Consider the following 23,769-nt stretch of genomic DNA (forward strand, 5'->3'; position numbering starts at 1 on the left):
AAAAGGCTTACAGATATGGTGATGGACGTGCACAAAGAGACAATAAATCTGTGAACATTAACTCATGGACGTGAGGGAAAGGGGGTCTTGAAGATATTTGGGGTTAGGGGTTTGGGTTAACACAAAACAAAATCCTGGCGCCGGGTGGATGGGCAGATGGTTGTTAACAGCAGACAGGAGTTGCCGAGTCTGTTTGTCTTAGCTGGCCTAGGGGATGAGACAGAGTACGTAACCTCAGGGTCAACAAGGCACCTCTCTTTGTTAATCAGCTCCACTCTGGGCAGCTTCACCTGCAGCGTCTATAGCCCTATTTACCTGTTTACCTAATTTGGTCCTTCCTTCCTGCGAAAGCAGCTTTCTGCTATAATACAAACTTAAGGAACGCTTTTGCCCAGGATACCTAATCTTGTTTATTTCATATACCCTTGTTCTATACTGGGGCCTCTGCCCCGCCTATTATTTACCTAAACTTGTTTACCCAAACTTGGGTGTGAGCATCCTATGGCTTTGTAATTCTTCACACCTTGTTAACCCATCAGTGCAGGCTCAGGGAATTCCGAAGTTTATTCCCCACATCTGCCCCTCCCCCACTCATGCTCTGTCTCTCTCTCTCAAAAAGAAATAAACTTTTAAAAATCTTCTAAAATAAATAAATAATGTTTCAGTGACCATCAGGGTGCATATATCTTTTCGAATTAGTGTTTTGGTCATCTTCAGATAAATACCCAGAAGTGGGAGTGCTGGATCATGTGGGAGTTCTATTTTTAACTTTTTGAGGAACCTCCATACTGTTCTCCAGAGTGGCTGCACCAGTTTGCATCCCCACCAACAGTGCATGAGGATTCCTTTTTCTTGTTTCTCATGTTGTTGATTTTATTTTTTTTTAATTTTTTTAATGTTTTTTTTATTTATTTTTGACACAGGGAGAGACAGAGCATGAACAGGGGAGGGTCACAGAGAGGGAGACACAGAATCCGAAACAGGCTCCAGGCTCTGAGCTGTCAGCACAGAGCCCGACGCGGGGCTCAAACTCACGGACCTCGAGATCATGACCTGAGCCGAAGTCGGCCGCTTAACCGACTGAGCACCCAGGCGCCCCATCATGTTGTTGATTTTAGACATTCTGACAGGTGTGAGGTGTTATCTCATTGTGGTTTGGATTTGTGTTTCCCTGACGATGAATGATGCTGAGCATCTTTCCATGTGTCTGTTGGCCACCTGTATGTCTGCTTTGGAGAAACATCTATTTGGATATTTTGCTTATTTTTTAATCAGCTTATTTAGTTTTTTGCTATCGAGTTGCATGAGTTCCTTACATATTTTGGATATTAGCCACTTTCAGATATATGAGTATTTTCTTTCATTCAGCAGGTTGCCTTTTCATTGTGTTAATGGTTTCCTTTGTTGTGCAGATTTTTAGTTTGACGTTGTCCCAATATTTTATTTTTGCTGTTGTTGTTTTTGCTTTTGGTGTCAGATTCAAAAACTCATCACCAAGGGGCCCCTGGGTGGTTCAGTCAGTTAAGCATCTGACTTCAGCTCAGGTCATGATCTGGTGTGTGGTGGGACCAAGCCCCATGTCAGGCTCGCTGCTGTCAGCACAGAGCCCGCTTGGGATCCTCTGCCTGCTTTGCCTCTGCCTCTCCCCCACTCACACACACTCTCTCAAAAATAAATAAGCATTTTAAAAAAATTGTCACCAAGACCTATATCAAGGAGCTTCTAACCTATTTTCTTCTAGGAGTTTCATGGTTTCAGATCTTACATTCAAGTCTAATCCATGTTGTGTATGGTGGAAGATAGTGTCCAGTTTCCTTCTTTTGCGTGGTGCTGCCCAATTTTCCCAACACCATGTATTGAAGAGGCTGTCCTTTCTCCATTGAATATTCCTGCCTCCTCAGTCGTAAATTAATTGACCGTACATGCATGGGTTTATTCCCGAGCTCTCTGTTCTGTTCTATGTGTCTGTTTTTATGCCAATACCATAATGTTTTAATCACTATAACTTTGTAAAATAGTTTGAACTCAAGGAGCATGATGCCTCCAGCTTTGTTCTTCCTCAGGATTGCTTTGGCTGTTTCAGGTCTTCTGTGGTTCCATATGCATATTAGGGTTGTTTGTTCTAGTTCTGTAAAAAATACCATTGGGAGTTTGATAGGGATTGCATTGAATCTGTAGATTGTTTGGGGTGGTATGGACATCTTAACAATATTAATTCTTCCAATCAATGGGCATGAAATACCTTTCCATTCATTTGTATCTTCTTCAACCCCTTTCATCAATGTCTTATAGTTTTTAATACGTAGGTCTTTCACCTCCTTGGTTAAATGTATCCCTAGGTATTTTATTCTTTTTGGTGCAATTGTAACTGGGATTATTTCTTCATTTCTCTTTCTGATGATGGTTCATTAGTGTAAAGAAATACAACAGATTTTTGTGTATTGATTTTGTATCCTGTAAGTTTATTGAATTTGTTTACTCTGTTTTTTTTTTTTTGATGGAGACTTTAAAGTTTTCTAGACATATCATGTCATCTGCAAATAGTGACAGTTCTACTTCTTCCTCTCCAATTTAGAATTCTTTTATTTCTTTTTCTTGCCTAATTGCTCTGGTTAAGACTTCCAGTACTGTGTCAAATACAAGCGGCAAAATAGACATTCTTGTCTCATTCCTGATCTTAGAGGAAAAGCTTTCAACTTTTCAGCCTTGAGTATGATATTAGCTGTGAATTTGTCATGTACAGACTTTATTATGTTGAAGTACATTCTCTCTATATTTGCTTTATTAAGTTTTTATCATAAATGGATGTTAAACCTTGTCAAATCATTTTTCTGCATCTATTGAGATGATCATACGATTTTTATCCTTTATTTTATTTTATTTTATTTTATTATTATTTTTTTAATGTTTATTTATTTTTGAGACAGAGAGAGACAGAGCATGAATGAGGGAGGGTCAGAGGGAGAGGGAGACACAGAATCTGAAACAGGCTCCAGGCTCTGCGCGGTCAGCACAGAGCCCAACGCGGGGCTCGAACTCAGACCATGAGATCATGACCTGAGCTGAAGTCGGTCGCCTAACCAACTGAGCCACCCAGGTGCCCCTATCCTTCATTTTATTAATGTGGTGTATCACATTGACTGATTTGTGGATATTCAACCATCCTGCATCCCTGGAGTAAATCTCATTTGATCACAGTGCATTATCTTTTTTATGTATTGTTGAATTTGGATCATATTTTGTTGAGGATTTTTGCATCTATGTTCATCAGGGAGATATATATATATTATATATATTATATATATATATTATATATATATACACATATATATAATATATATATTATATATATACACACATATATATAATATATATATTATATATATACACACATATATATAATATATATATTATATATATACACACATATATATAATATATATATTATATATATACACACATATATATAATATATATATATATATAAGGATGGTGGCATCCTTACCTGGTTTTGGTATCAGGATAATGCTAGCCTCATAAATGTTTGGAAGAGTTCCCTCCTCTTCTGTTTTTTGGAAGAATTTGAGAAAGATTGGTATTTATTCTCTTTTGGATGTTTGGCAGAATCCACCAGTAAAGCCACCTGGTCTTGGACTTCTTGCTGGGATATTTTTGATGACTGATTCAATCTCCTTGCTGTTAATCGGTCTGTTTAGATTTTCCGTTAATTTTCCATTGAATCCAGTGATTCAGTCTTGGTGGGTTTTATGTTTCTAGGAATGTATCCATTTCTTCTGGCTGTCCAATTTGTTGGTGTAGAACTGGTAATGGTGGCCTCTTATGATCTTTTGTATTTCTTTGTCATTTGTTAATTCCTCCTCTTTCATTTCTGATTTTATTTGAGCCCTCTTTTTTTTCTTGGTAAACGTAGCTATAGGTTATTAATTTTGCTTAACTTTTCAAAGAACCAGCTCTTAGTTTCATTGATCTTTTCTGTAATCGTTTTAGTCACTGTCTCATTTATTTCTGCTCTGATCTTTGCTATTTCCTTCTTTCTACTAACTTTGGGCTTCATTTGTTCTTTTTCCTAGTTCCTTGAGGTATAAAGTTAGGTTGTTTATTTGAGACTTTTCTTGTTTTTTTGAGGTAGGCATTTATTACCGTGAACTTTCCTCTTAGAACTGCTTTTGCTGAATCCCATAGATTTTGGTACATTGTATTTCCCTTTTTATTTGTCACAAGGTATTTTTTTAAATTTCTCCTTTGATTTCTTCTTTGACCCATTGGTTGTTCAGTAGCATGTTGTTTAATCTCCACATATTTGTGAATTTTCCAGTTTTCTTTGTGTAATTAATTTCTAGTTTCATACCATTGTGGTCGGAAAAGATGCTTGATACGATTTCAATCCTCTTCAATTTATTAAGACTTTTTTCATGACATGTGATCTGTCCTGGAGAATGTTCCATGTGCTCCTGAGAAGAGTGTGTGGTCCTTTGCTGGTGGGCTGTTCTGTGTCCATCTGTTAAGCCCATCTGGTTTAAGGTACTGTTTACAGCCCATGTTTCCTTATTGCTTTTCTGTCTAGATGATCTATCCTTTGATGAAAGTGGGGTGTTAAAGTTCCCTACTGTTTTTGTATTGCTGCTTATTTCTCCCTTTAGGTCTGTTAATATTTGCTTTATATATTTAGGTGCTTCTATGTTGGGTGCATAAATATTTAGGGTTATTATATCCTCTTATAGGACTGATTCCTTTATCATTATCACTTCTTTGTCTTTTATTACAGTCTTTGTCTTGTATTTTATAGTACATGTTTTGTTAGATTTATACCTAAATATTTCCTTTTGGGTTATTACAGGTTGTATTACTTTTAAATTCCATATTCAATTGTTATTAATAGTAAATAGAAATACAGTTGGTTTTTGTGTGTTGATCTGTATCCTCCTACCTTGCTAACACTCACTTATTAGTTCTAAGAATTTGTGTATAGATTCCCCGGAATTTTTGACATAGACAGTTGTGTTGCCTGTTAACAGTAATAGTTTCATTTCCTCCTCTCCAATGTGCATGCCTTTTATTTCCCTTTCTTGCCTTATTGCAGTGGCTAAAATTTCCAGTTGCATATTGGGTAGGAGTTGGGAGAGTGGACATCTTTGCCTTGTTCCCAGTCTTAAGGAAAAGCATTCAGTCATTTACCATTGAGCATGGTGTTAGTTGTAGGTGTGATGTAAGTGTTGCATAGATGCCCTTCTTCAGGTTGGGGAAGTTCCCTTCTAGTTTTCTAGACAAGTTTTCTTCATAAACGAATGTTGCATTTTGTCAAATGCTTTTTCCTTATCCATTAATGTGTTCATGTGATTTTTCTTTAAACTCTCAACATAATGCATTACATTGGTTGACTTTCTTGAATACTAAACCGGTTTTATAGTCTCAGGAGAAACTGTAGTTGGTTGTGGTGCATTTTTTTCTTTATATATTAGTGGATTTGCTAACATAGTCTTCATTATTTGTGGATCTTGTGTTTGCAGTTTTGCCTACTAACCAAATTTTTTTGGTGATCTCCAAATCAGTACTTGCATGGTCATTCATGGACATGTGCAGGGCAGCAAAACACCCGAGTGCCAGACATGCATTTTCTCAGCCGAGGTTGAAGAAGGCAACCTTCTTGTTTCAGCCTTCTTGTTTCCACATCCTGGAAACTGTTTCTTTTTCAGAGCCTATGCAGTGCTGCGTTTTTGCACTTTTGTGCTTTGTCTTGGTGATTTCTGTTTAGGACGGTGCCAAAGTGCTGCTCAGTGTTGCTAAGTGCTGGGGCCTTTTCCCTGCTGGCCAATATTTCCATGGCTCTCCAGGTGGCAACCAGTTCTGGTTTGTGATATTTTGAATACTAGTCTGTGAGCCTGGGGTCTGGCCCCCATCCTGTGGACAATGCTGGGGTTTTAGCTGTGGCCTCGGTGGCTCTAGTCCCAGGTCATCCCCTTTTCTTTCACTATGTCGTCTGTTTGGCTTTGCTGTGCCTCCAGTCTGGGAGCGGGCCAGTCTGCTGCTCAGGCACGGGTTACGGTTCATTCTACATGGGCCTGGGTGCAGGGCTAGGGCCTCATAAACACCTTTCCAGGTGGTTTCCCGGTGCTTTCTATACCCTTGCCTCCAGGCTCCTCTCTGGGTCCCTTTTCCTGGCCCTGTGGCAAGCTCCTCCTGCACCAGGCCAGTGTGTCCGGCATATCCAGCCTGCGTGGCTGTCTTCCTTCAGCTTGCAGACAGACCCTGACCCTGTCTGGCTGACAGCTGCATGGGGTGGGACCAGTGGGGGCACTTCCCACAGTGGCTGACAATCTCCCCCGACCCTGGTTTCCGGAGACCGCTCAATGGGAAATGCAAGCACCAATCTATTCTCTAGGGTGCACAGACTTAGTAAAAGGAGCTGTGGGCACAAAGTGTCCCTTCTGGAAGCAGGGGGCAAATGGTGGTGCGAAATGTGAGTTTCCTTCTACGGGTGAGGGAGCATTGGAAGGTTCTGGATGAGGCAGATGTGCCCCCTATGTTGCGGCAGAGGAGTGAGGACGGAGGCTGCCTGGCCCGCCCTGCCATTTGCAGGGGCAGGTGTCAGGTCCTCTCTCCTCTGCCAGGAGTGAGCGGCCACACCTTCCTTCACAGCCTGTAGTTACACCATCTCTCTAGATGAGGAGGATCACACCTCGCTGTGACTGGAGACACTCTCCCCCACCCACCCTGTTGGCTGACCATGCCCCAGCTCTGTCCTCCAGGGCCCTCGTCTGGGGCTGAGGAGTGCCAAAGGATAGCCATTCGGGATTGTGGGGGCTAGCCTGGACATGCAGGCTGGGCCACCCACACCTTGTGAGTGAGCTCCAGACAGGGCAGTGTGGGGGACACGGGGCAGGCTGGGACGACTCTGCCCATCCTGATTGGAGACACGGGTGTTCAGGCCTGGCCTTCTGAGTAGTTATGAAAGTGTATGTGTCACCATCAGCATTCACTTACCTACTCGCTTTATTTATTTTAATGTTTATTTATTTTGAGAGAGAGAGACAGACAGACAGACAGAGCACAAGCAGGGGAGGGTCAGAGAGAGAGGGAGACACAGAATCCGAAGCAGGCTCCAGGCTTTGAGCTGTCAGCACAGAGCCCGACACGGGGCTCGGACTCACGGTCCACGAGATCATGACCTGAGCTGAAGTCGGACGCTCAACCGACTGAGCCACCCAGGCGCCCCATAAAGTTTATTTATTCTTTTAGAGAGACAGAATGCACGGGGGAGTGGCAGAGAGAGGGGGAGAGACAGAATCCCAAGCAGGCTCTGAATTGTCAGCGCAAAGCCCCATGCAGGGCTCGAACCCATGCACTGTGAGACTGTGACCTGAGCTGAAATCAAGAGCCCCTGTCCTTTTCTTATTAATACTTAAAAACTTCTTACAGGTCGGGGCACCTGGGTAGCTCAGTCGGTTAAGCATCCGACTTGGGCTCAGGTCATGGTCTCGCGGTTCGTGGGTTTGAGTCCCGCGTCGGGCTCTGTGCTGACAGCTCACAGCCTGGAGCCTGCTTCAGATTCTGCCTCTCCCTCTCTCTCTGCCCCTCCCCTGCTCACACTCTGTCTCTCAAAAATGAATAAATGTTAAAAAAAATTTTTTTTTTCTAATTTAGGGAAGAACTTCCTACATGGCAAGGATCTAAGTTCCATCATTGCCTCCAGCTGCTGGGGCAGGTGGGTCAGCCGGCACGGCCTCAGCCCCACGTCTGCTACCACCTTCCCTGCTTGTGCTTCCCTAAAACGCTTGTCCGCGTTGTACTGGGCACCTCCCCCATCTGACATCCTTCCCTCCGTGCTTCTCAGTGGCCACAGGCGAGGAACAGAACCTCGGGAGCCAGGTGCAAGGCCGCGAGCCTCCTGCCGGCAGACGTCCCTGCCTTCCCCACCACAGCCGTCCCTAAGAAGCGTGTGGGGAGGACAACCTGTGGGAGCAGCCCGGACCTGCAGATGCAGGGCCCCGGCAGGGGCCAGGGGAGGGGCAGGGGCCCGTGACAAAGCTTCCGGCTGGTCTCGGACGAGGGCCGCAGCGGCACAGCAGACGTGCCTTCTGCGCACACGGCGGGCAGGCAGGTGGGTCGTCGGGGGACAGCCAGCCTCACGGCCTGCACACGGAGGGCAAAGCCCACGGAGAGTGATTCTGGCAGCACCACGTGGACTCCAGGTGTGAGGAGTAGGGGAGACGCGCCACGGCTCAGGAACCGAGAGCACAAAGGACTCCCGAGTGACCCGTGACTTTGTAGTCAGCGACCCAGTACGTGAGAGCGTGTGGACAGGCATCTGGAATCTAGTCTACGCACCTACAGTGTGTCCGTCCACGTTGGTGCCGACACCTCTGCTGCCCTCCATAGCCCCGCGTGGGAGACCGTGCACGCGCCTGGAGGCTCCAGGGCTGTGTGCCCCCAGAGCTGGCACGCCCACCCCAGGAAGCGCCGCTTGGCCCCAGGTTCTCAACATCCCGGGCCGCAAGCCTCCCAGCCTCTGCCCATGCCGTCCGCCGGTGGCCTCCTGTCCCCTCCAGCCCTTGCTGGCGTGGACACACCCAGCCGGCACCTGCCGCTCCATCCCTGGGCCACAGGACCAGGAGCCACCAGGCAGCCAGGCTGGCCATAGCCATAGCCTGGCTATGTCCAGCAGCAGCTTTGCCACTGGGGGGAAAGCAGCATTAGGCACATCTGGGGATGACAGAGAAGAAGACTGGCCAGCTGGTCCCGTGGTCACTTCTTGGGCATCCTGCTGCAGCCACACTGCTGACCACACGCAGAGTGTGGCCTGAGGAGGATGGGTGGCCCTCTGCCCAGTGCCTGGGGGTAGTGACAGAGGAGGCAGGGCACAGGAGTGTCTCTGTTTGCACCTCCTGATCCTTCTCAAACCTTTTCCAGGAGCACAGCCCCTGCCCCCCCAGCGGCCATCTCAGGAACCTGCTTTTCTCCATTCTCCCCCTCCTCTGGCTGCCAGACCCTCTTCTGGAGTGTGCCCTTGGCAAGGAGGTCTAGCGGCCCCACCCAGCCCTGTCAGTCCAGGCAGAGGTGTGCGGGCAGCCACCACAGCAGCAACCTTGGACCAGCAGACCCAGAAGCTCCTGGGCCCAGGGAGGTAAGGGACAGGGCTGACAGAGGAGGCCCAGGCGGTGGCCGCAGCAGAGGGTCAGGTTTAATGGTCACTCTAAGGGATATCGTACATCATTCAGAGCCCAGCACATGCCCCTGCCCCCTCCCTTAGCTGAGGGCACAGCCAGGTGTCCTCAGACCCAGGCTCTGCAAAGGGGTCCTGCCCCTGAGCCCCAGCTATATACAAGAGCCGGCCCCACTGGGCCCCAGCAAGGCCACAGCCCAGAGTCCACCGTCTGCTCAGCGCTGCTGCGGGGTCCAGGCACCCACTGCAGTGTGCGGCGGGGTTCTCACCCAGCGGGGCCCAGCCCCACTTGCCCCTGCCAAACCCTTTGTGCTGGGAGAAGCCTCCAGACCAAGGCTGGCAAAAGCTGAACGCACCGCGGCATCAGAGGGCCAGGCGGGTGCCGGAGGACGGGGAGCAGGCAGGGCCCGGCTCAACCCAGAGCCTCCTGAGAGAAGGGAGGTGTGTCACCTCCCCCCTGCCCCGCGGCTTCCCAGGCACCCCTGCTAGGCCAGTACGGCTGAGGTCAGAGTAAGCAGTGGGTGGCAAGAGGGAACAAGCAAAGACCATCAGGGACTCGGCCAAGGCCGGAGCCGGGCCGGGCAGCCAGGCGACACCGCCCCCACGGACGGGCCACCCTGGTGCTGGTGATCAAATACGGCAGGGCTGGGGGGCTGGGGGCAGACAAGGTCCTGAACACACACTGGGCTAGGTTGTCTACACCGTAACTGGTAACATAGCACTTAACTATTCAACTAGTAATGCTGCTTCCCTTTGAATTGTTTTGGGGGTGTGAAAATTGCACTTATTTCTATGAACCCGCTAAGAGGAGCCACCCCAGTGCTGCACCCTCTGCACGAGGCCTAGGCCCTGTCAGCGCCTGGCCGCTGAGCAACCCCTGGCCACATGGGGTGAGGCTCGTCCCGGGGCCCCGGGGGCTGTGACCTCTGGCCTGTGGTGCAGTGAGGACCAGACCCGTGGGCGGGAACCTGAGCGACATCTGAGGGTGCCCTGAAGCGGCTGTGAAGACTGGGACCGCGTGGTCCTGGGCGGCCCACAGCACGTGGCCCAGCCCCAGCCACCGGTCCAAGGAAGCAGCCAGGCGGTGGCCGTGGCCCTCACAGGACATCCTCAAAGTCCAGCAGCTTCGAGTGCTGGCGGCTCTTCCACAGGCGGTACAGCCGGAAGTCAAAGTAGGTCTCTATCATCTGCTTCCCTGGGGCCAAAGGAGAGGGTGGCTAGGTCTCAGGCCTCTACTTCCTGGACCCCGCCCCTCAGGCCGGGAGCCAGCCTGCGAAACTCACCTTGGGCCGACAGCTCCAGGGGAGACTCAAAGGTGACCCTGTAAGGGGTCATGAGGGTCCTGAGGTTCTGGAACAGCTGCAAAAGCGGGGCAGGGCCATGAGCTCAGGGTAGGGGAAGGGGGGTGGTGAACGGTGTTGGGGGGAAGCAGGAATTCTCTACCACTGACAGGGGCTCATGCATAGGTGGTTCTGGGGGGTTAAGGAAGAGAGAACGGGAACAGAAGAAAAAGTGGGAGGTTCTGTCAAGTCTTTTACTGGATCTGGGGTCTCCAGAAAACTGGAGCAGGGCTTGGGGGTTCCTGTACCTTCTCCCCATTCGGGTTTCCCAGAATGTAGCAGCCCATGATGTGGACGACGTTCGGCTCTGGGTTCACTTTGCTCATCAGGCGGCTCAAGCGCTTCCAGAAGCTGGTGGGGGAGGGGGTGGGTCACAGGTGGTCTCCAGCCCAGGCCCCCAGGTGCAAGGAGGGGCAGGCCAGAGGCCAGGGCAGGGCTCCAGAGAAGGAGCATCACAGAGAGGGTCTGTGGGGATGGGCTGTGTGGGTGGACGTTGCCTCCAGCCCCTCTGCCCAGCCCCCGCGTGCAGCCCTGCCCACTCACTGGATCATGTCCTCCTCCTTCTCTACTTTGGCAAAGGTGGCCACCTTGTTCTTGAGCAGGTACAGGTGTCCTGGGCCACCCTGTAAGAAACTGCAATTGGCCGCGTGGGGCATACACAGGGCGTCCATCCACCGTCCCCATACGTGCACGCACGGACACACGTCTGCACGAAGCCTGCATTCTCAATACCCCCGACCCCCACAGCAGAAAGGGACTGAGTCCTACCTGGCAGAAAATCAGCATCTTCCAGATCTTGGCCCCTTTGTGATAGATGTTCAGCTTTTTCTCTATTTCCTCTATGGAGGGAGGAGTGTGAGCACAGCCCTCCAATGCCCCCCATGGCCCATAGGTAAGCCCCCAGACCCAGGATCAGAAGACAGGGGATTGGAGGACACATACCCAGGATGTCCTCAAAAGTCGCATGCTCGTGGTCCTGAAACAGACACGGGCCACACTCTCAGAGTCCCTCTTGGGCAGCAGTCCAACCCAGAACCAGGGGCCGGGGGAGGGTCACTCACATAGAGGATGGGGATGATGGACGGGTCATCTCTGCGGATGATAGTCGGGATGTACTCGGCTTTGGGCACCTTGGAGGAGATGAGCTGGAGACAGCACGGGGAGCTGCTCAGGGCCCAGCCACCTTGGAGCCAACGGGCAGTGGGAGGCCCCATGAGGTTGTCCCCCACTGCTAGGCAGCCTGTAGTGGCCGCATCATCTCCAGGCAGAGCCATTGGGCTCCTGGAGGAAAAGGGACCTCCCCCCTCCAGCCCAGGACAGGCTGGAATAGGAATAGCATAAAGACGGCCCGACCTCACCATGACCTTGGGGGGCACAAAGCCCTCTGTGTCACAGGCCACCGCCTCCAAGCCCTTCTCGGTCTCCCAGTCCAGATCCTCAAAGGCCTCGCCCAGGGTGCAGTGTGAGCTCTGCAGGTCACTACCTGAGGGGCAGGATGGGTCACCAGGACTGTGGACCACCTCCAGCCCCAGCCGTGGTCCACAGACACGGGTAGCAGACAGAACCCGCGATAAATGGTCCTGGAGGGCCCTCCAGGCCGGCGAGAAACCCAGGGTGGGTGACAGAGACCAACACTGGCCACCACCAGCCTGGCGGGACTGGCCGCTGCCACCAGAGCTGCTGCGCTGTTGACCTCCGTGCAAGGGTCAGCTCCAGCCAGGGCAGTGCAGCCTCTCAGACCTCTAGAGTCGGTGAAGCACCCCCGCACCCCCGCCCAGCACTGCCGTAGCCGTTAGTTAACCCTGCCCACGAGGTCGGAGGTGCCAGGCGCCCCCGCCTCACAGATGGGTAAACTGAGGCTCAGAGAGCAGAAGCGCGGAAGCCTAGCTGCCAGTGCAGGAGGCCCGCCCTGCGGAGCGCGGGGACTGGGGGACTAGGGGAACCTCTGAGGCAGGTGGGCCGGCCCGCGCCGGGCACCTACTGTCTCGGGAGTCGTGGGAAGTGTCGGCTTTCATGGGGGTGGGGTCGCTCCAGGACCGGCTGAAGCTCCGCTCGCGCCGCTCGGCGAACGCTGCAGTGAGAGCAAAGCCGCGTCAGCGGGCGGGGGGCGGGGGCGGGAGGGGCACAGCCTGGGGGGACTCCAGACACAAGGGACTGCAGACTTGGGAAAGCCAGGGTGAGAGTCCTCGAGCTCCCGACGCCGGGGAGGTCGGAGGACATCAGTTGGGCCACCCGGAACAGAGTCAGGTGGGGCAAGACTAGGGGTGGCGCCTAATGACGCCAACTGGGGCGAGGGGACAAGAGTGGGGTGTGGGACCTGGGGCGGGGCGGGGCCAGAGCCAGAGCTTCTGAGGCGGGGTTAGGGGCGGAGCCTGGGCAAAGCCATCGGTTCCGCTGGGGGGGCGGGGGGCGGAGCTGGAGCCAAGTGTTCTGGGGCGGAGGTGGGGGCGGAGCCTGGGCGAGGCCAGAACGAGAGGTTCTGAGCCGGGGGCTAGGGGCAGGGCCTGAGCCAGGTGTCCTGGGGGAGGGGCTGGGGGCGGAGCCTGGGGCGGGGCGAACGGTCCCGGGGCGAGGTCTGAGCCAGGAGGGGGGCTAGGGGCAGAGCCAGGCGTTCTGAGGTGGGGTTGCGTGCTGCACCTGAGGCGGAGCCTGAGTCAGGGAGTCCTCAGCAGGACTAGGGGCGGGGCCAGAGTCAAGGGTTTCTTGGCGGGCCTGGGGCGGTAGGAAGAAGGCCGCGGGGTTGGAATGGGGATCTGGGAACTTGGGTCTTTCCGGTGCAGCGAGCAGCCTGCGAAGCCCCAGCCGGCCAAGAGCAGCGCCACCCCCTCGCCCTCCCGCCCAGGGTCTTACTCTGGGCCTTCACCCTCCGGCTGCCGACCATGCGCAGGTGTTTGCGGAAGTTCCTGGGGAAGAAACACCGGTGGCTGGTGAGGACCGCGAAAGGGGGGGTGGGAGGCGTACGGATCCCCCATGCTTCCTGCTCGCCACTCTTCCCCCAGCAGCCGGACCTGACATGGCCTGCCTTCGCCCCTTTAGGTGATAAATGCCCTCCTGGCGCCCCTACGCTCTCCCACTCACCCACCGTCCACCCAGTCCCTGTCCTGCTGACACCTTTCCAGGGCTCCCCTTTGCTGCCAGGACAAAGGCACAATGATCACGCCTTCTCTTGCGGTCACCCCCCTCGTCCCCGTCCCCCCCACCCCCCATGCAGGACCACTCCCTTGGTGGCTCCCCAGCATCCAGGCACCCACCTCCACTGCCCACCGTTACATTCCCTCTTTGGGCCCAGGCATACTCTGGACCCTATCAGCCCCCCTCTTCCAGGTGGTCAAGGGCTCCTGCTTCCTGTGCTCTCAGGCCAGGGAAGCACAACTGTCCGCACCGACCCCAGGTAGGTTTGGGGCCTGCAGACACTCCCTCCCCTGCCCTTCTGTCCCTGGGCCACCTCAGAGACAGGTCTTTGCCCCCAAATCGGTGCCCTGCCGGGGTCCAGTGTCCAAGATGGACAAGGTTTCTGGTCACGTCTCTGAGGTGGGGCATGGGGAGCGTAAGCTTTGCTGCTGACCCCACAGCTCTGGGGTTCAAGGGCCAGAAAGAGACACGGGTGGGCTAGCTGGCTGCAGTTCAACTGGCAATGTACCCCCAAAACACACCAAAACACAGGCCTGGGGGGGGCCCAGGTCACATGACCTCTCCTGCCTGCAGCGTCCCCAGAGCAGGGCCAGGCCAGTGGTCGCCACCGCCCTTCCCCCATCAGGTCTGCGAGGGCCCAGTGGGCCCAGGCCAGACCAGCACAGACAAGAGACGGACTCTGGTGGCGAGTGGCTGGCAGGCCCTACCTCTGGATTACAGACGCGGAATCATTCTCCCGTTTCCGGCGCTTCCTCTCCGCGTAGCCCCTGAACACCCTGGGAAACCACCACGAGTCAGCACTGCCCTTGGCCGCAGGTAGGTAGGAGGGACCGAGACGTGGGGACAGAAGCGTGAGCACAGGGCCTGGAGGGGCATCCAGAGCGCAGGGCCGGGCAGAAGGGTCCTGGCCTGCCTCACCCTGTCCTCGGCCCGGCTCTTGGCAGGTCCTGCTGTGGCCTTGGTGCTGGGACACAGCACTCCCTCACAGTCAAGGCCCAGGTCCCTGGCCTGTCCAAACTTATTTGGGGGTGGGGGGTGGGGGGGGTCCCCCAGGGACAACCACCATGCCCTTAGGCTCAGGGTCCCGCAGAGTACTTACGAGATGCTGGAGGTGCGGCGGGAAGGGGCAGCGTAAGAAAGAAGACATAGTAAGCCACGACCCCCTCAGCTTGTAAATTCCCAGTCGTTTCCCTTCTTGTCATGGACTCCAGGGGTCCCTCACAGGCACTCCAGGCACTAGCAAGGCACTAGCAGTGCTGTGGTAAGCCCATGAAAGGGCAGTGGACACTGAGGTCACTGGCCCGTGCCACCAAGTGCTGTAACGTGGTTGGGCTTGCACAGAGGCCTGTTTCTGCTGGGCCTGGGCCTGGCAGCAAAGATGGCAGTCCCCAGCCAGCCTGAGGGCAGTGGTGGGTTCCCCAGGGTAGCACGAGGGGCGGAAGCTTCCTCAGTGTGGGGGACACTGCAGCAAAGGGTGCTCCCGGGAAGGAACGCTATATCAGAAAACAAACCCAGATATGTGTCACAGGTAGAGAAGAGCAGGCCCCCGCAGGGGACTCCTGACTTGTGATCCCTTGAGGCTCATACAGAATACGCAAGTAAGCTGCTGTTTGGGAAGCTGAGATGGGGCCGTGGCCTGGAAGAACCACCCGAGTGGTGACTACATCAGCCTCAGCCCTGGGCCGGGTCCGCAGAGGACCATGAGGGACAGGGGAGGGCTAGGAGACAGAGGGCAGGGCAGTGGGCAAGGGAGGAGTGGGAAGGGAGGGGGCATGGGAGGGGCAGTGGAGGGTGGGAGTTGGGGGGGGGGGGGGGGGAAGAGCGGCCAGCGCTGCCTTCCTTGAGACTGATGTCACCTCTGGCAGACCTGGTGGGACATGGGCATGTGGGGTCGCTCAGAAATAGCCACCCAGGTGGGCCCAGAGGGCAGGAGAGGGTCTGGCAGTAGTTCCTGAGCACCACCCCTCACAGCGGGCACGTATCAGGTACACAACTCACGCTTGCATAGTTGTGGTTGCTGTCTGGAAGCTGAAGAGGTTTTCCTTGGGGAACCAGGTACGGATGGGGACGTCATCTGGAAGACAAAAGAAGTGGCTAGGGTGGCCTGGGAGTTCCTAAAGCCTTTACCCCCTTCTGCCAGGGAAGGCAATGCTTCTGCCAAAGCCAGTGGAGGAAAGGCACCAGGGTCCCCTAACCCTCTCCCAGGTGGGCGGAGGCTGGCACAGGCCGTAAGGCAACATGTGCCCGCTTAGCTGTTCAGGCCAAGACAGCTCAGCGGCTTCGTGACAGTTTGTCTTTGCTTAGCTCTCCCTTTGGTGGCCTACAGTTGAAGAGCGGTCCTTTGAAAGCACAGCCTGTGTCCAGGGTGCCCAGAGAAAAGGGTTCACTTTGTTCCCCTTCGGAGAGAAGCAGGGCAGGGACAATGGTTGCAGCCTCCCTTTGTCTGCAGCCTGCACACTCCACTCCCTTGGACCCTGCCAGGAGAGTGAGGCGGAGCCCTCAGGCAGCATGGAGATGGTCTTGCTGAGGGCTGCCCCCTCCAGCTCCTAGACAAGGTGGATAAAAGTTTGCTCTACCCCCCTGAGAGTTGCCCTGACCCCCACCCCAGCCCCTGAGCTGTGTTCATCAGAGGAGTGTGAGGTCATGGAGCTGAACTGCCCACACCCCAGGCCTGTGCCCTGATGCCCAAGCAGGTTGTTGACTTGGAAGCCCAGGGGGTGTCCTGGGACGATGTGGGTGCTCAGCTAGTAAGGACTCTGCTTTTTAGGAAGTGACCTCAGATTCAAGAGGCATGGGGCTGCTCAAGCGTCCCAGAGAGGCCTCTTCTAGACATAGTAGGCCTTCAGGGCTCACCAGCCACCCACACAGCTCAACAATCCTTGGGAGGCTCCCAATGGCTGGCCAGGCCCCAGATAGACATGTGCTTCCTGGGGTGAACGAGAACTCCATTTGCTGGGACCCAGGGCAGGGACTATTTCCCAGGATTTCCCAAAGGCAGACCCATCTTCTAATTAAGCCATGTTTTCTGCCTGCTCAATCTTTAAGATTCTCCTGCCCCCTGCCCCCCTCCTCTGGGAAGCACTCCTTGATTGATTTGGTGCTGGCAGGGCCAAAACCAACTAAGAGGCCTGACATGTGGCGTGGGAGATAGCAGCAGGAGGCTACCTACATGCCACGACCTGGGCACCCTCCACCTGTCCAAGGCTCAGCTTACCACCCTGCCCCACAGCCTGCCCATTCCTCAACGAGCCCCCTCACCAGACACACGATCGACACTGTACATCCTCTCCAGCTTCTTGCGGCGGCTGGTGGCCTCAGGCAGAGGTGGCTGGTCCAGCCCAAAGGCCCGAGGGGAAGGGCTGGGACCAGGGGCCAGCTGGGCGCACCCGGGACATTCCTTGGAGCCCTGGCGGCTGCCTGCCCAGCTCTGGCAGGGCCTGCTGACGTCCTCGCGGCTGCCCCCTGGGCTGGCACGCAGGGGCTGGCTGTGGTGGTGGAGGTGCCGCTCCCGCTGCCGCCGCCCCTTCACCACAGCCAGCTCGATGGCCTCTGCCTCGGGACTGGGCAGCAGGGCAGGCTCCCCGGAAATGGTGTACACGCGGGGCTGGGGGCCCTCAGCGGTCGGTTTTCCACCGATGACCTCCTCTGAGAGACTGCCCTCATAGCGGCCATTGGAGACGAGGGAGAGGCGGCGCTTGTTCTGGGGGGCTGGCTGCATCTCGGGGGACCCGTCGTGGCCAGAGTAGGCATCAGCCAGCAGGTGGTCTGGGAGAGAGGCAGCAGGTGAACTGAAGCCCTCCTGGCCCTGCCCCCCCTTCTCCTGGTGCCGTGAGGGCAAAGAACACCCAGCGAATGCCTGGCTCAGATGGGGGGGTGGGCAGAGGCTGCCCCCCAGCCCCAGTGACCACATCCTAAGCCCCTGGTATCTCCAGAAAAGGTGTTTGCAAGCTGCGCACTCCTCTTAGAGGCTCCCACCCTCCTCCTACCTGGGCCCTGAGCCCTGGGTGTGCGTGCGTGGGGGCGACAGGCTAGACTACCTGTGGGTGACGGTGGGGGGTGGACAGGAATAAACAGGCCACCTCCCAGCCTGCCACTGCACTCGTGTGCCCAGTGCCAATTTCTCCCCTCCCCCCCACCAGCTGGCCCCCAGAGACAGCGGTGCCAGCCCTGGGGGTGCCAGGAGGCCTGTTGCCATGCCAACGGCCCAGGCTGGGTGGGTGCCATGGTGATGAGTGACTCCAAGCTCTTTCTGGGGCTCTGGGCCAGGGAGGGCAGGGGGCGTGAGGAAGCCAGCCCAGCAGAGCAGCTGCTGCCCGCTCACACCCCACAGTCTCCACAGCCTGCCGGCCAGGCCTGGGCTGCTGGAGCAGGGGACAGCATCCCTAGGTCGTGGGGGTGCGGTGGGGCTGCGAACCGACCCCGCCCCGGTACCTCTTCGAATGCCCCTACCTGCACCGTTCCGATTCTCAGGGTGACTCTGGGACAGGTACTCGCCAAATGCTCGGGCTGCTCTGAAGGGTGGACAGCGGGGTGCGCTGTCAGTGCACACAGACCACTCTGGACTCTGCTCGGATGGGAGCCTGGGGTCCCCACCCCCACCCAGACCTTGGACACCGGTAAGGGAGGGGCCGGGGTCACCCATGGCAGACAGTGCCCTCCCACCCCAGAAAGCCCAGGGCTAGCAGGTCGCAGTTCCGGGGGCCTTGGGTCCCAGTGCAACGTGGCCGGGGCCCTGGCCTGCTTTCTGTCCAGCCCCTGTCACTGTGTGTGTGTTGGGGGTGGGGGTGGGGGGGCGGGGGGGGGGGGGGTCGTGAGGTCGGGCATCTCAGCCGCAGCTGTCTCCGGGAGGGGAGCCGCACAAGGTGGGGGTGGGAGCGGGGGAGGGAGACTCGGCGAGAAGCCCCGCCACGGGGGAGGGGGCCGGGGGCGGGCGCTGAGCCCCGGCGGCCGGCCCCGCCGCACTCACCGCACTTTGGCCGCCACCGAGGACATGGCCTCGCTCCTCAGCGCCCTCCTCCGGGAGGCGGCGGCGCCCATGGTCGCGGCGGCGGCGGCGCATCCCCCGGCCTCAGAGCGCGCCCCGCGCCCGCCGCCTCCGCCGGGGTAGCCGCGCCACGCCGGGACTCGGGCTCGGGCCCCGCATGGCCCGCGCTGGGCCCTCCGCGAGTCCCGCCGCACCGGGAGAGCGCGGCAGGGGCCGGGGGCGGGGGCTCCGCCCACCGCAACGTCACGGACGGGGCGAGGCCAGGGGCTCCGCCCACCGCGACGTCAGGCCTGGGGGCGGCTGCCCGTGACGTCGGGGCCTGGCCGGGTCGTCAGGAGGGGACCGGGGAGGTGGCTCCGCCCACCGTGCCGGGGGAGGGGGCGGGGTTGGGACGTGGTGCGGAGAAACTGAGGCCAGCGGTCACCCGGCTGCAAGGTCCTGGGCCCTCGGGTCAGGGTTCTCGGTGCCCCTCACAGGCCTGCACGGGTTGCGGACCCCAAAGTGACAGCGCCAGAGCGCTCTCTCCTTTCCTACAAAAGGACTCCCGGGCGCCGTTTAACGATCTGAGAAAGTGTGGGCGGCGTACAACCTCGGAGCGCGGCTCGTGTACTGCGTGGGAAGACGCCCGCGGGAGAGATCTGGAGGGGGCTCATTCTTGGTTCGGGGGCACCCTGGCTCCACGCCAGACCCTGGGCGCCCTGCCTGCCTGGCTAGTTGTTGCCCTGCGGTCTCAAGCCCCAGCAGAGGGGTGCCTGGGGTCCCTACATGACGACTTCACACCCAACCTGGCCTCGGGGACGTGGCCCTCACGGCAGATCAGTGGTGCAGCCGGAGGCTGCTCTCTGGCTCCGGTCAGGCGCATCGTGCCACGGGGACGTTGGCAAACGGACGTGTCCACGCACAATCAGATCTACCTTTATTGACACATCAGGCCCTGATGCTTCAGGGGCTCCAACATCTCTCAGAGGCCTCGAGGAGCCCCTAGGACTGCTGTGTGTGCAGGGGTGCCAGGACCGAGTGCTCCACCAGCAGCTGCCGGTACACAGAAGCCAGAGACCTGCCCCCGCCACCCCCCGTCCCCCCCGCCCCAAACACATACAGGTTGGGTCCGGCACAGATGAAGCTGGACCCATGGCGCACAGGGCGCTGGGCCCCAGCCCGGTGGGGAAGAGCCCCCAGGAGCTCTAGGAGCCCTGTCTCTGAGAAAGGCCCACAGCAGAGGCAGACTCTAGGGCGCATCAGAGTGAGGGGCTCTACCCATCTTCGTCAGCGTGTCAACAGCAGGGCAGTTTGGGGAAGCCAGACTGGGGTACCGATGCCGAAGTGAGGGTTCGTCCTCCTACAATCAAACCGCACACCGTGCGGGTGGGGGTGAGCCCAAAGGGCTGACCCAGGGTCAGGTCTCTGTGCTCTGTGCTGCAGGGCAGCAGGGAGCGAGCAGCTGGCCTGCTTGGAGCCCTCGGAGCTGCCTCAGCTGAGGGGCACCACAGGCAGGTCTAGGCAGCTCACCGAGTCGGAGCCCAAGTGGGCCGGGGCGCTCTGGAAGTCAGCATACGTGTCCTTGGAGCCATCTGGCAGCTCCTCCTCATACTCGGTCTGGTAGTCAGATTCATCTGGGCAGAAGGGAGGGCCGTGTTGGTCCCCTCTCAAGAGCAGGGGCCATGCCACGGTGGCACAAGTCCCTACCTGCCACTCATCAGGTCCAGGGGCTGCTAGAGGGAGCCTGGTGACCAGGGTGGCTTGCTGGGCACACCAAGGGTCAGAAAGAGATGTTGCCACCCCCACCTGCAGCTGTGCATGTGTTGGGCGTCCAACTCACCGTCCACTGTGGCTACTTTGGCAGGCTCAATGCGTGACACAATCTCAGCAAGGTCCGTGAAGGAGGCATTGGGGCAGGTGAGGACCTGGAGGGCCGAGGTGGAAGAGACATCTCTGTGACCCTCTATGGCCCTAGCTTGCTAAGATGCCCAAGTTAATCCCTGGAGTTGGGGCAGGGGCACAGAAGATGAGCAGGGGCCTAAGCAAGCCCCCATCCCCTTCAACCGTGAGTACCAGAAGAGTAGAGAGCCAGAGTGGGGCAAAAAGAGGGGATGCTGAGGCAGAGGCCAAGAGTTCACCCCCACGGGGTCACACCCCTGCCCTGTCTTCTGGCCCCTGAGCAGCTGAGGGGGTGTGCCACGGTCCTGCAGAGTGCAGGGAGTTCTGCGCCTCTCGGGCCCACTGAGGCAGGAAGGGAAGGAGGGTGCGAGCTCTGGCACTCACATCACACGCCTTCATCTTGCTCGTTCCCTGCCGGTCCTGTAGCATCTTTTCCAGCACACCACTTCGACCCCAGATGTCAAACACTGTCCGCCCGTGCTGATACCCCACTTCCTGCACACACACACCAGGAGCCCCCACTTCTAAGCTCTCAGAAGTGAGGGCAGGGAGGCTGGGGAGGGGGCAGGCAGACACTGGACCCCGCCGACCCTCCGCACCCCAGCTGCACTCACGCAAATCTCGTTGAACTTGCCAAAGTCCAGAGTACCGTAGCTGTCGATGGGGGGGCGCAGGTACTCACAGTACTCACTGTTCTTCACCATCTCCAGCTGCCGGACGCAGCACACATAGGCCAGGCGTGTCTGGATCTCCGCCATGTTCAACACCTGCTGCCATCAGAGCACCTGAGCAAGGCTCTCCGGTCCCCACATGGCCCCATGTGGGCACAGCTGCCTGGGTCTTGTGCCCTGACCCTCTCCCTCCCCTCCCCAAGGGGAGACACATCCCTGCTAGGCCTGGGAGGGCAGGTGCCCAGCCAGGGGTCCTGGAGATGTATCCTGACAGCATGTGGAGCCTCTGGGCCCGTGTCCCCTTTCCCCAGAGCTGGTCCAGGCAGGATCCTTGGCAAGGACAGTGAGCAAGCTCCGCTGGCCTCGGGGCCTGGAATGCACTACAACCCTCCCCCCGCCCACGGGAGGCATTTGGGCAGCAGCACACGGCCCATCTTGGGGTCAGTGGTATGAGAGCATGGAGAGACTTCAAGGGAAGCTACAGAGGAGCACCTGATGACCTGGGCACTGTGCAGAGCTATGCCCCCCACCTTGACTTTTGTGGCCAAGGGGTTCCAGCGCTTCCACAGCAGCCACCACCCAGACAGCGCGTCGCCATAGTTGGTGAGGTCCGTCTCATCCTGGCTGCCCACATCAATGGCAATCACCACCTTTGCCCCCATAGACCTGGCCACATCCGCTGGGGAGAAGACAGCCTTGGTCACCACCCAGGACAGGCACATAGAGCCCCGGGTGGGAACAGGGCTTGGGAGGGACGGGGAGAGAGCCTGCACAGCACTGGGAGCCAGAGGGTCTCCCCTTGGGCCTGTAGAGAGGCAGCCTAGTGCACAGAACTGTCCAACAGGTGACAGGTGTGCCCAGGGGAGGGGCCTCACCCACAACAGACCTGGCACTTTCTGGCTGTTAGTTCTGACTGTGGGCACAGATGGGACATAATTGCTCTCAGCTCCTCTACTTGGCCCTTGTTCTGAGTGCTGCTGAGCCGACAAACAGGGCCATATGCTGGGAGCACACAGTGCCCGAGCATGTGTGCACGAGGGCGTGCGTCTGTGTGTGTGTGCCTGGACCTGTTCTCCGGGCTCCGGGAGCACCTCTGACCCCCAACCCCCTGCTCCAGGGAACACTGAGGAAAACGTGCCACTGGCCTTCCCGGGAGTGGAGGGGGCTGAGGCAGGGGTGGGGCAGCCCCTCCCCACCCACTGCAGCACCTGGGAGGTTGTTGATGTAGCCCCCGTCCATCAGCAGGTGTCCGTCTTTGGGGTCGCAGAGGGGAGGCAAGTAGCCTGACAGAGACATGCTGGCACGCACGTACCTCCACAGGGAGCCTGGGGGAGGGAGAGTCGGGGGGCTGGGGGAGAGGTCACCAGGGCCTGTGGGAGGGGAGCCTCGCACTGCCCACGGTGGGTTCCTGCCCTGGACCCTCAGCTCAGAGCCCTGCTAGCGTTTGGGTCCCGAAGTCTGCACGTCTGGCTCTGGCGGATGGCCGCAGGCCTGAAGACAGACACCCCTCCTGTTCTTTCTCCTCCACGAGGGAGGCCAGGCTGGCTCTGCAGTCTTTCCACGTTCCACTGTGTGAGCCACGTCGTCCCACTCACCTCCAGAGAGACACATGCAATCAGCTCACAAACCGCTCTGCCCAGGAAAAGGGCCCTCAGCTGCCACCCGTGCATCAGCCTTCTCATGGTCCCCGGCCCAAGCAGTCTACCACTACCTCCCGACTCGAACTCATAAAAACACATGCCCTGCATGTGCCCTTCATTACACCCCACGGCCCAAGCAGGCCCTTCACCTCACTCCTCTCTGCTCCCAGTTCACAAAGTTTTCTCCACCTTTCTGTGTCCAGTTTGGACTTCTCAGTGTTTTTAGGCTCTTCGTTATGGTCCCTCCCCATTTCCTTCATGCTCACAGCAGGATCACCTCTGTGTTCAGATCTCCCTGAGTGTTTTGCCTCCTCCAGGTCATCTTGGTGCTTCGTCCAGTTCAAGGAGCTGCCACGCTCTCTACCTGCAACCCGCCCCCCCTGGAGGTGCTCTTTCAATGTCCCTCCCCTGACCACTCTGCCCTGAGTGGGGGGCTGTACCCTGTGCACGCCTGAGCCCGTATCAAGGGGCACCCAAGGAGGAGGTGCTCACCGTCCGTGTGGACCCGCATAGCAGAGGCTGTGATGTCTGTGGTGATGGTAAAGTAGGGGATCCATAGGTCCTGCAAGGTGGGGGGCAGGACTTAGGACATCCTCCCCGACGGCCAGCTCCCTGACCCTGTAGGCCCAGGGGCTTGAGGGGATGAGGAGGACGCCAAGCACCCAGACACAAGTCAGGCTCAGGCTGGCTGTAGGCTCCAGCTGAGGCACCCCAGGGTGGTCCCTGCTTTGGGGGGCACCTCGATCTGCCGGTCCTTGAAGACGCTACAGATGCTGCTATTAAAGCCGGCCCCCGAGAACATGGAGGTGATGGGGTAGGTCAGGTCCAGCACAGTCTTCACCATCGACGTCATGTCCTGAGTGGATGGGGCACACGTGAGACCCCTGCAGAGGATGAGGGGCTCACACCCCGCCCCCACCTGCTGGCGTGGGTGGCAAGGTGA

The 23,769-nt window shown here is 56.8% G+C and overlaps 2 protein-coding genes across 12 annotated transcripts in view; both read right to left on the reverse strand.

Annotated features, from left to right (window-relative positions):
- Nucleotides 1-9,181: 9,181 nt before the first annotated feature.
- Nucleotides 9,182-18,879, reverse strand: NSMF (NMDA receptor synaptonuclear signaling and neuronal migration factor). 7 transcript variants are annotated; one of them, XM_053908617.1, is made up of 15 exons: nt 18,620-18,879; nt 18,103-18,164; nt 16,912-17,418; nt 15,652-15,727; nt 14,361-14,453; nt 13,372-13,424; nt 12,499-12,592; nt 11,880-12,000; nt 11,583-11,666; nt 11,464-11,497; nt 11,290-11,360; nt 11,065-11,154; nt 10,770-10,872; nt 10,465-10,540; nt 9,182-10,376 (listed from the first exon to the last, which is right to left on the reverse strand). In XM_053908617.1, exons 1-14 carry the CDS (start codon nt 18,688-18,690, stop codon nt 10,491-10,493), a joined length of 1,509 nt encoding a protein of 502 aa, XP_053764592.1. In that variant the 5' UTR covers nt 18,691-18,879; the 3' UTR covers nt 9,182-10,376; nt 10,465-10,490. The 7 variants fall into 7 exon arrangements, with proteins under 7 accessions (XP_053764592.1, XP_053764587.1, XP_053764588.1 ...); XM_053908612.1 differs by having other exon boundaries at nt 11,065-11,144; nt 18,620-18,876; XM_053908613.1 differs by having other exon boundaries at nt 11,065-11,144; nt 14,361-14,429; nt 18,620-18,875.
- A 657-nt stretch (nt 18,880-19,536) lies between these two features.
- Nucleotides 19,537-23,769, reverse strand: part of PNPLA7 (patatin like phospholipase domain containing 7) — a 63,740-nt gene continuing 59,507 nt past the window's right edge. For 3 of the 5 annotated variants that reach the window (XM_019438347.2, XM_019438346.2, XM_019438350.2), the window contains 9 exons: nt 23,566-23,682; nt 23,319-23,388; nt 22,395-22,511; nt 21,717-21,865; nt 21,130-21,282; nt 20,900-21,010; nt 20,457-20,541; nt 20,147-20,250; nt 19,537-19,976 (listed from right to left, as the gene is read on the reverse strand). In XM_019438347.2, the coding sequence (XP_019293892.2) occupies nt 19,866-19,976; nt 20,147-20,250; nt 20,457-20,541; nt 20,900-21,010; nt 21,130-21,282; nt 21,717-21,865; nt 22,395-22,511; nt 23,319-23,388; nt 23,566-23,682 (1,017 nt within the window). In that variant the 3' untranslated portion in view covers nt 19,537-19,865. The other 2 variants (XM_019438349.2, XM_019438351.2) reach the window with 2 other exon arrangements.

Source organism: Panthera pardus, unplaced genomic scaffold (assembly GCF_024362965.1).
Source record: "Panthera pardus isolate Hobbes unplaced genomic scaffold, ASM2436296v1 HiC_scaffold_20, whole genome shotgun sequence".
Taxonomy (NCBI): domain Eukaryota; kingdom Metazoa; phylum Chordata; class Mammalia; order Carnivora; family Felidae; genus Panthera; species Panthera pardus.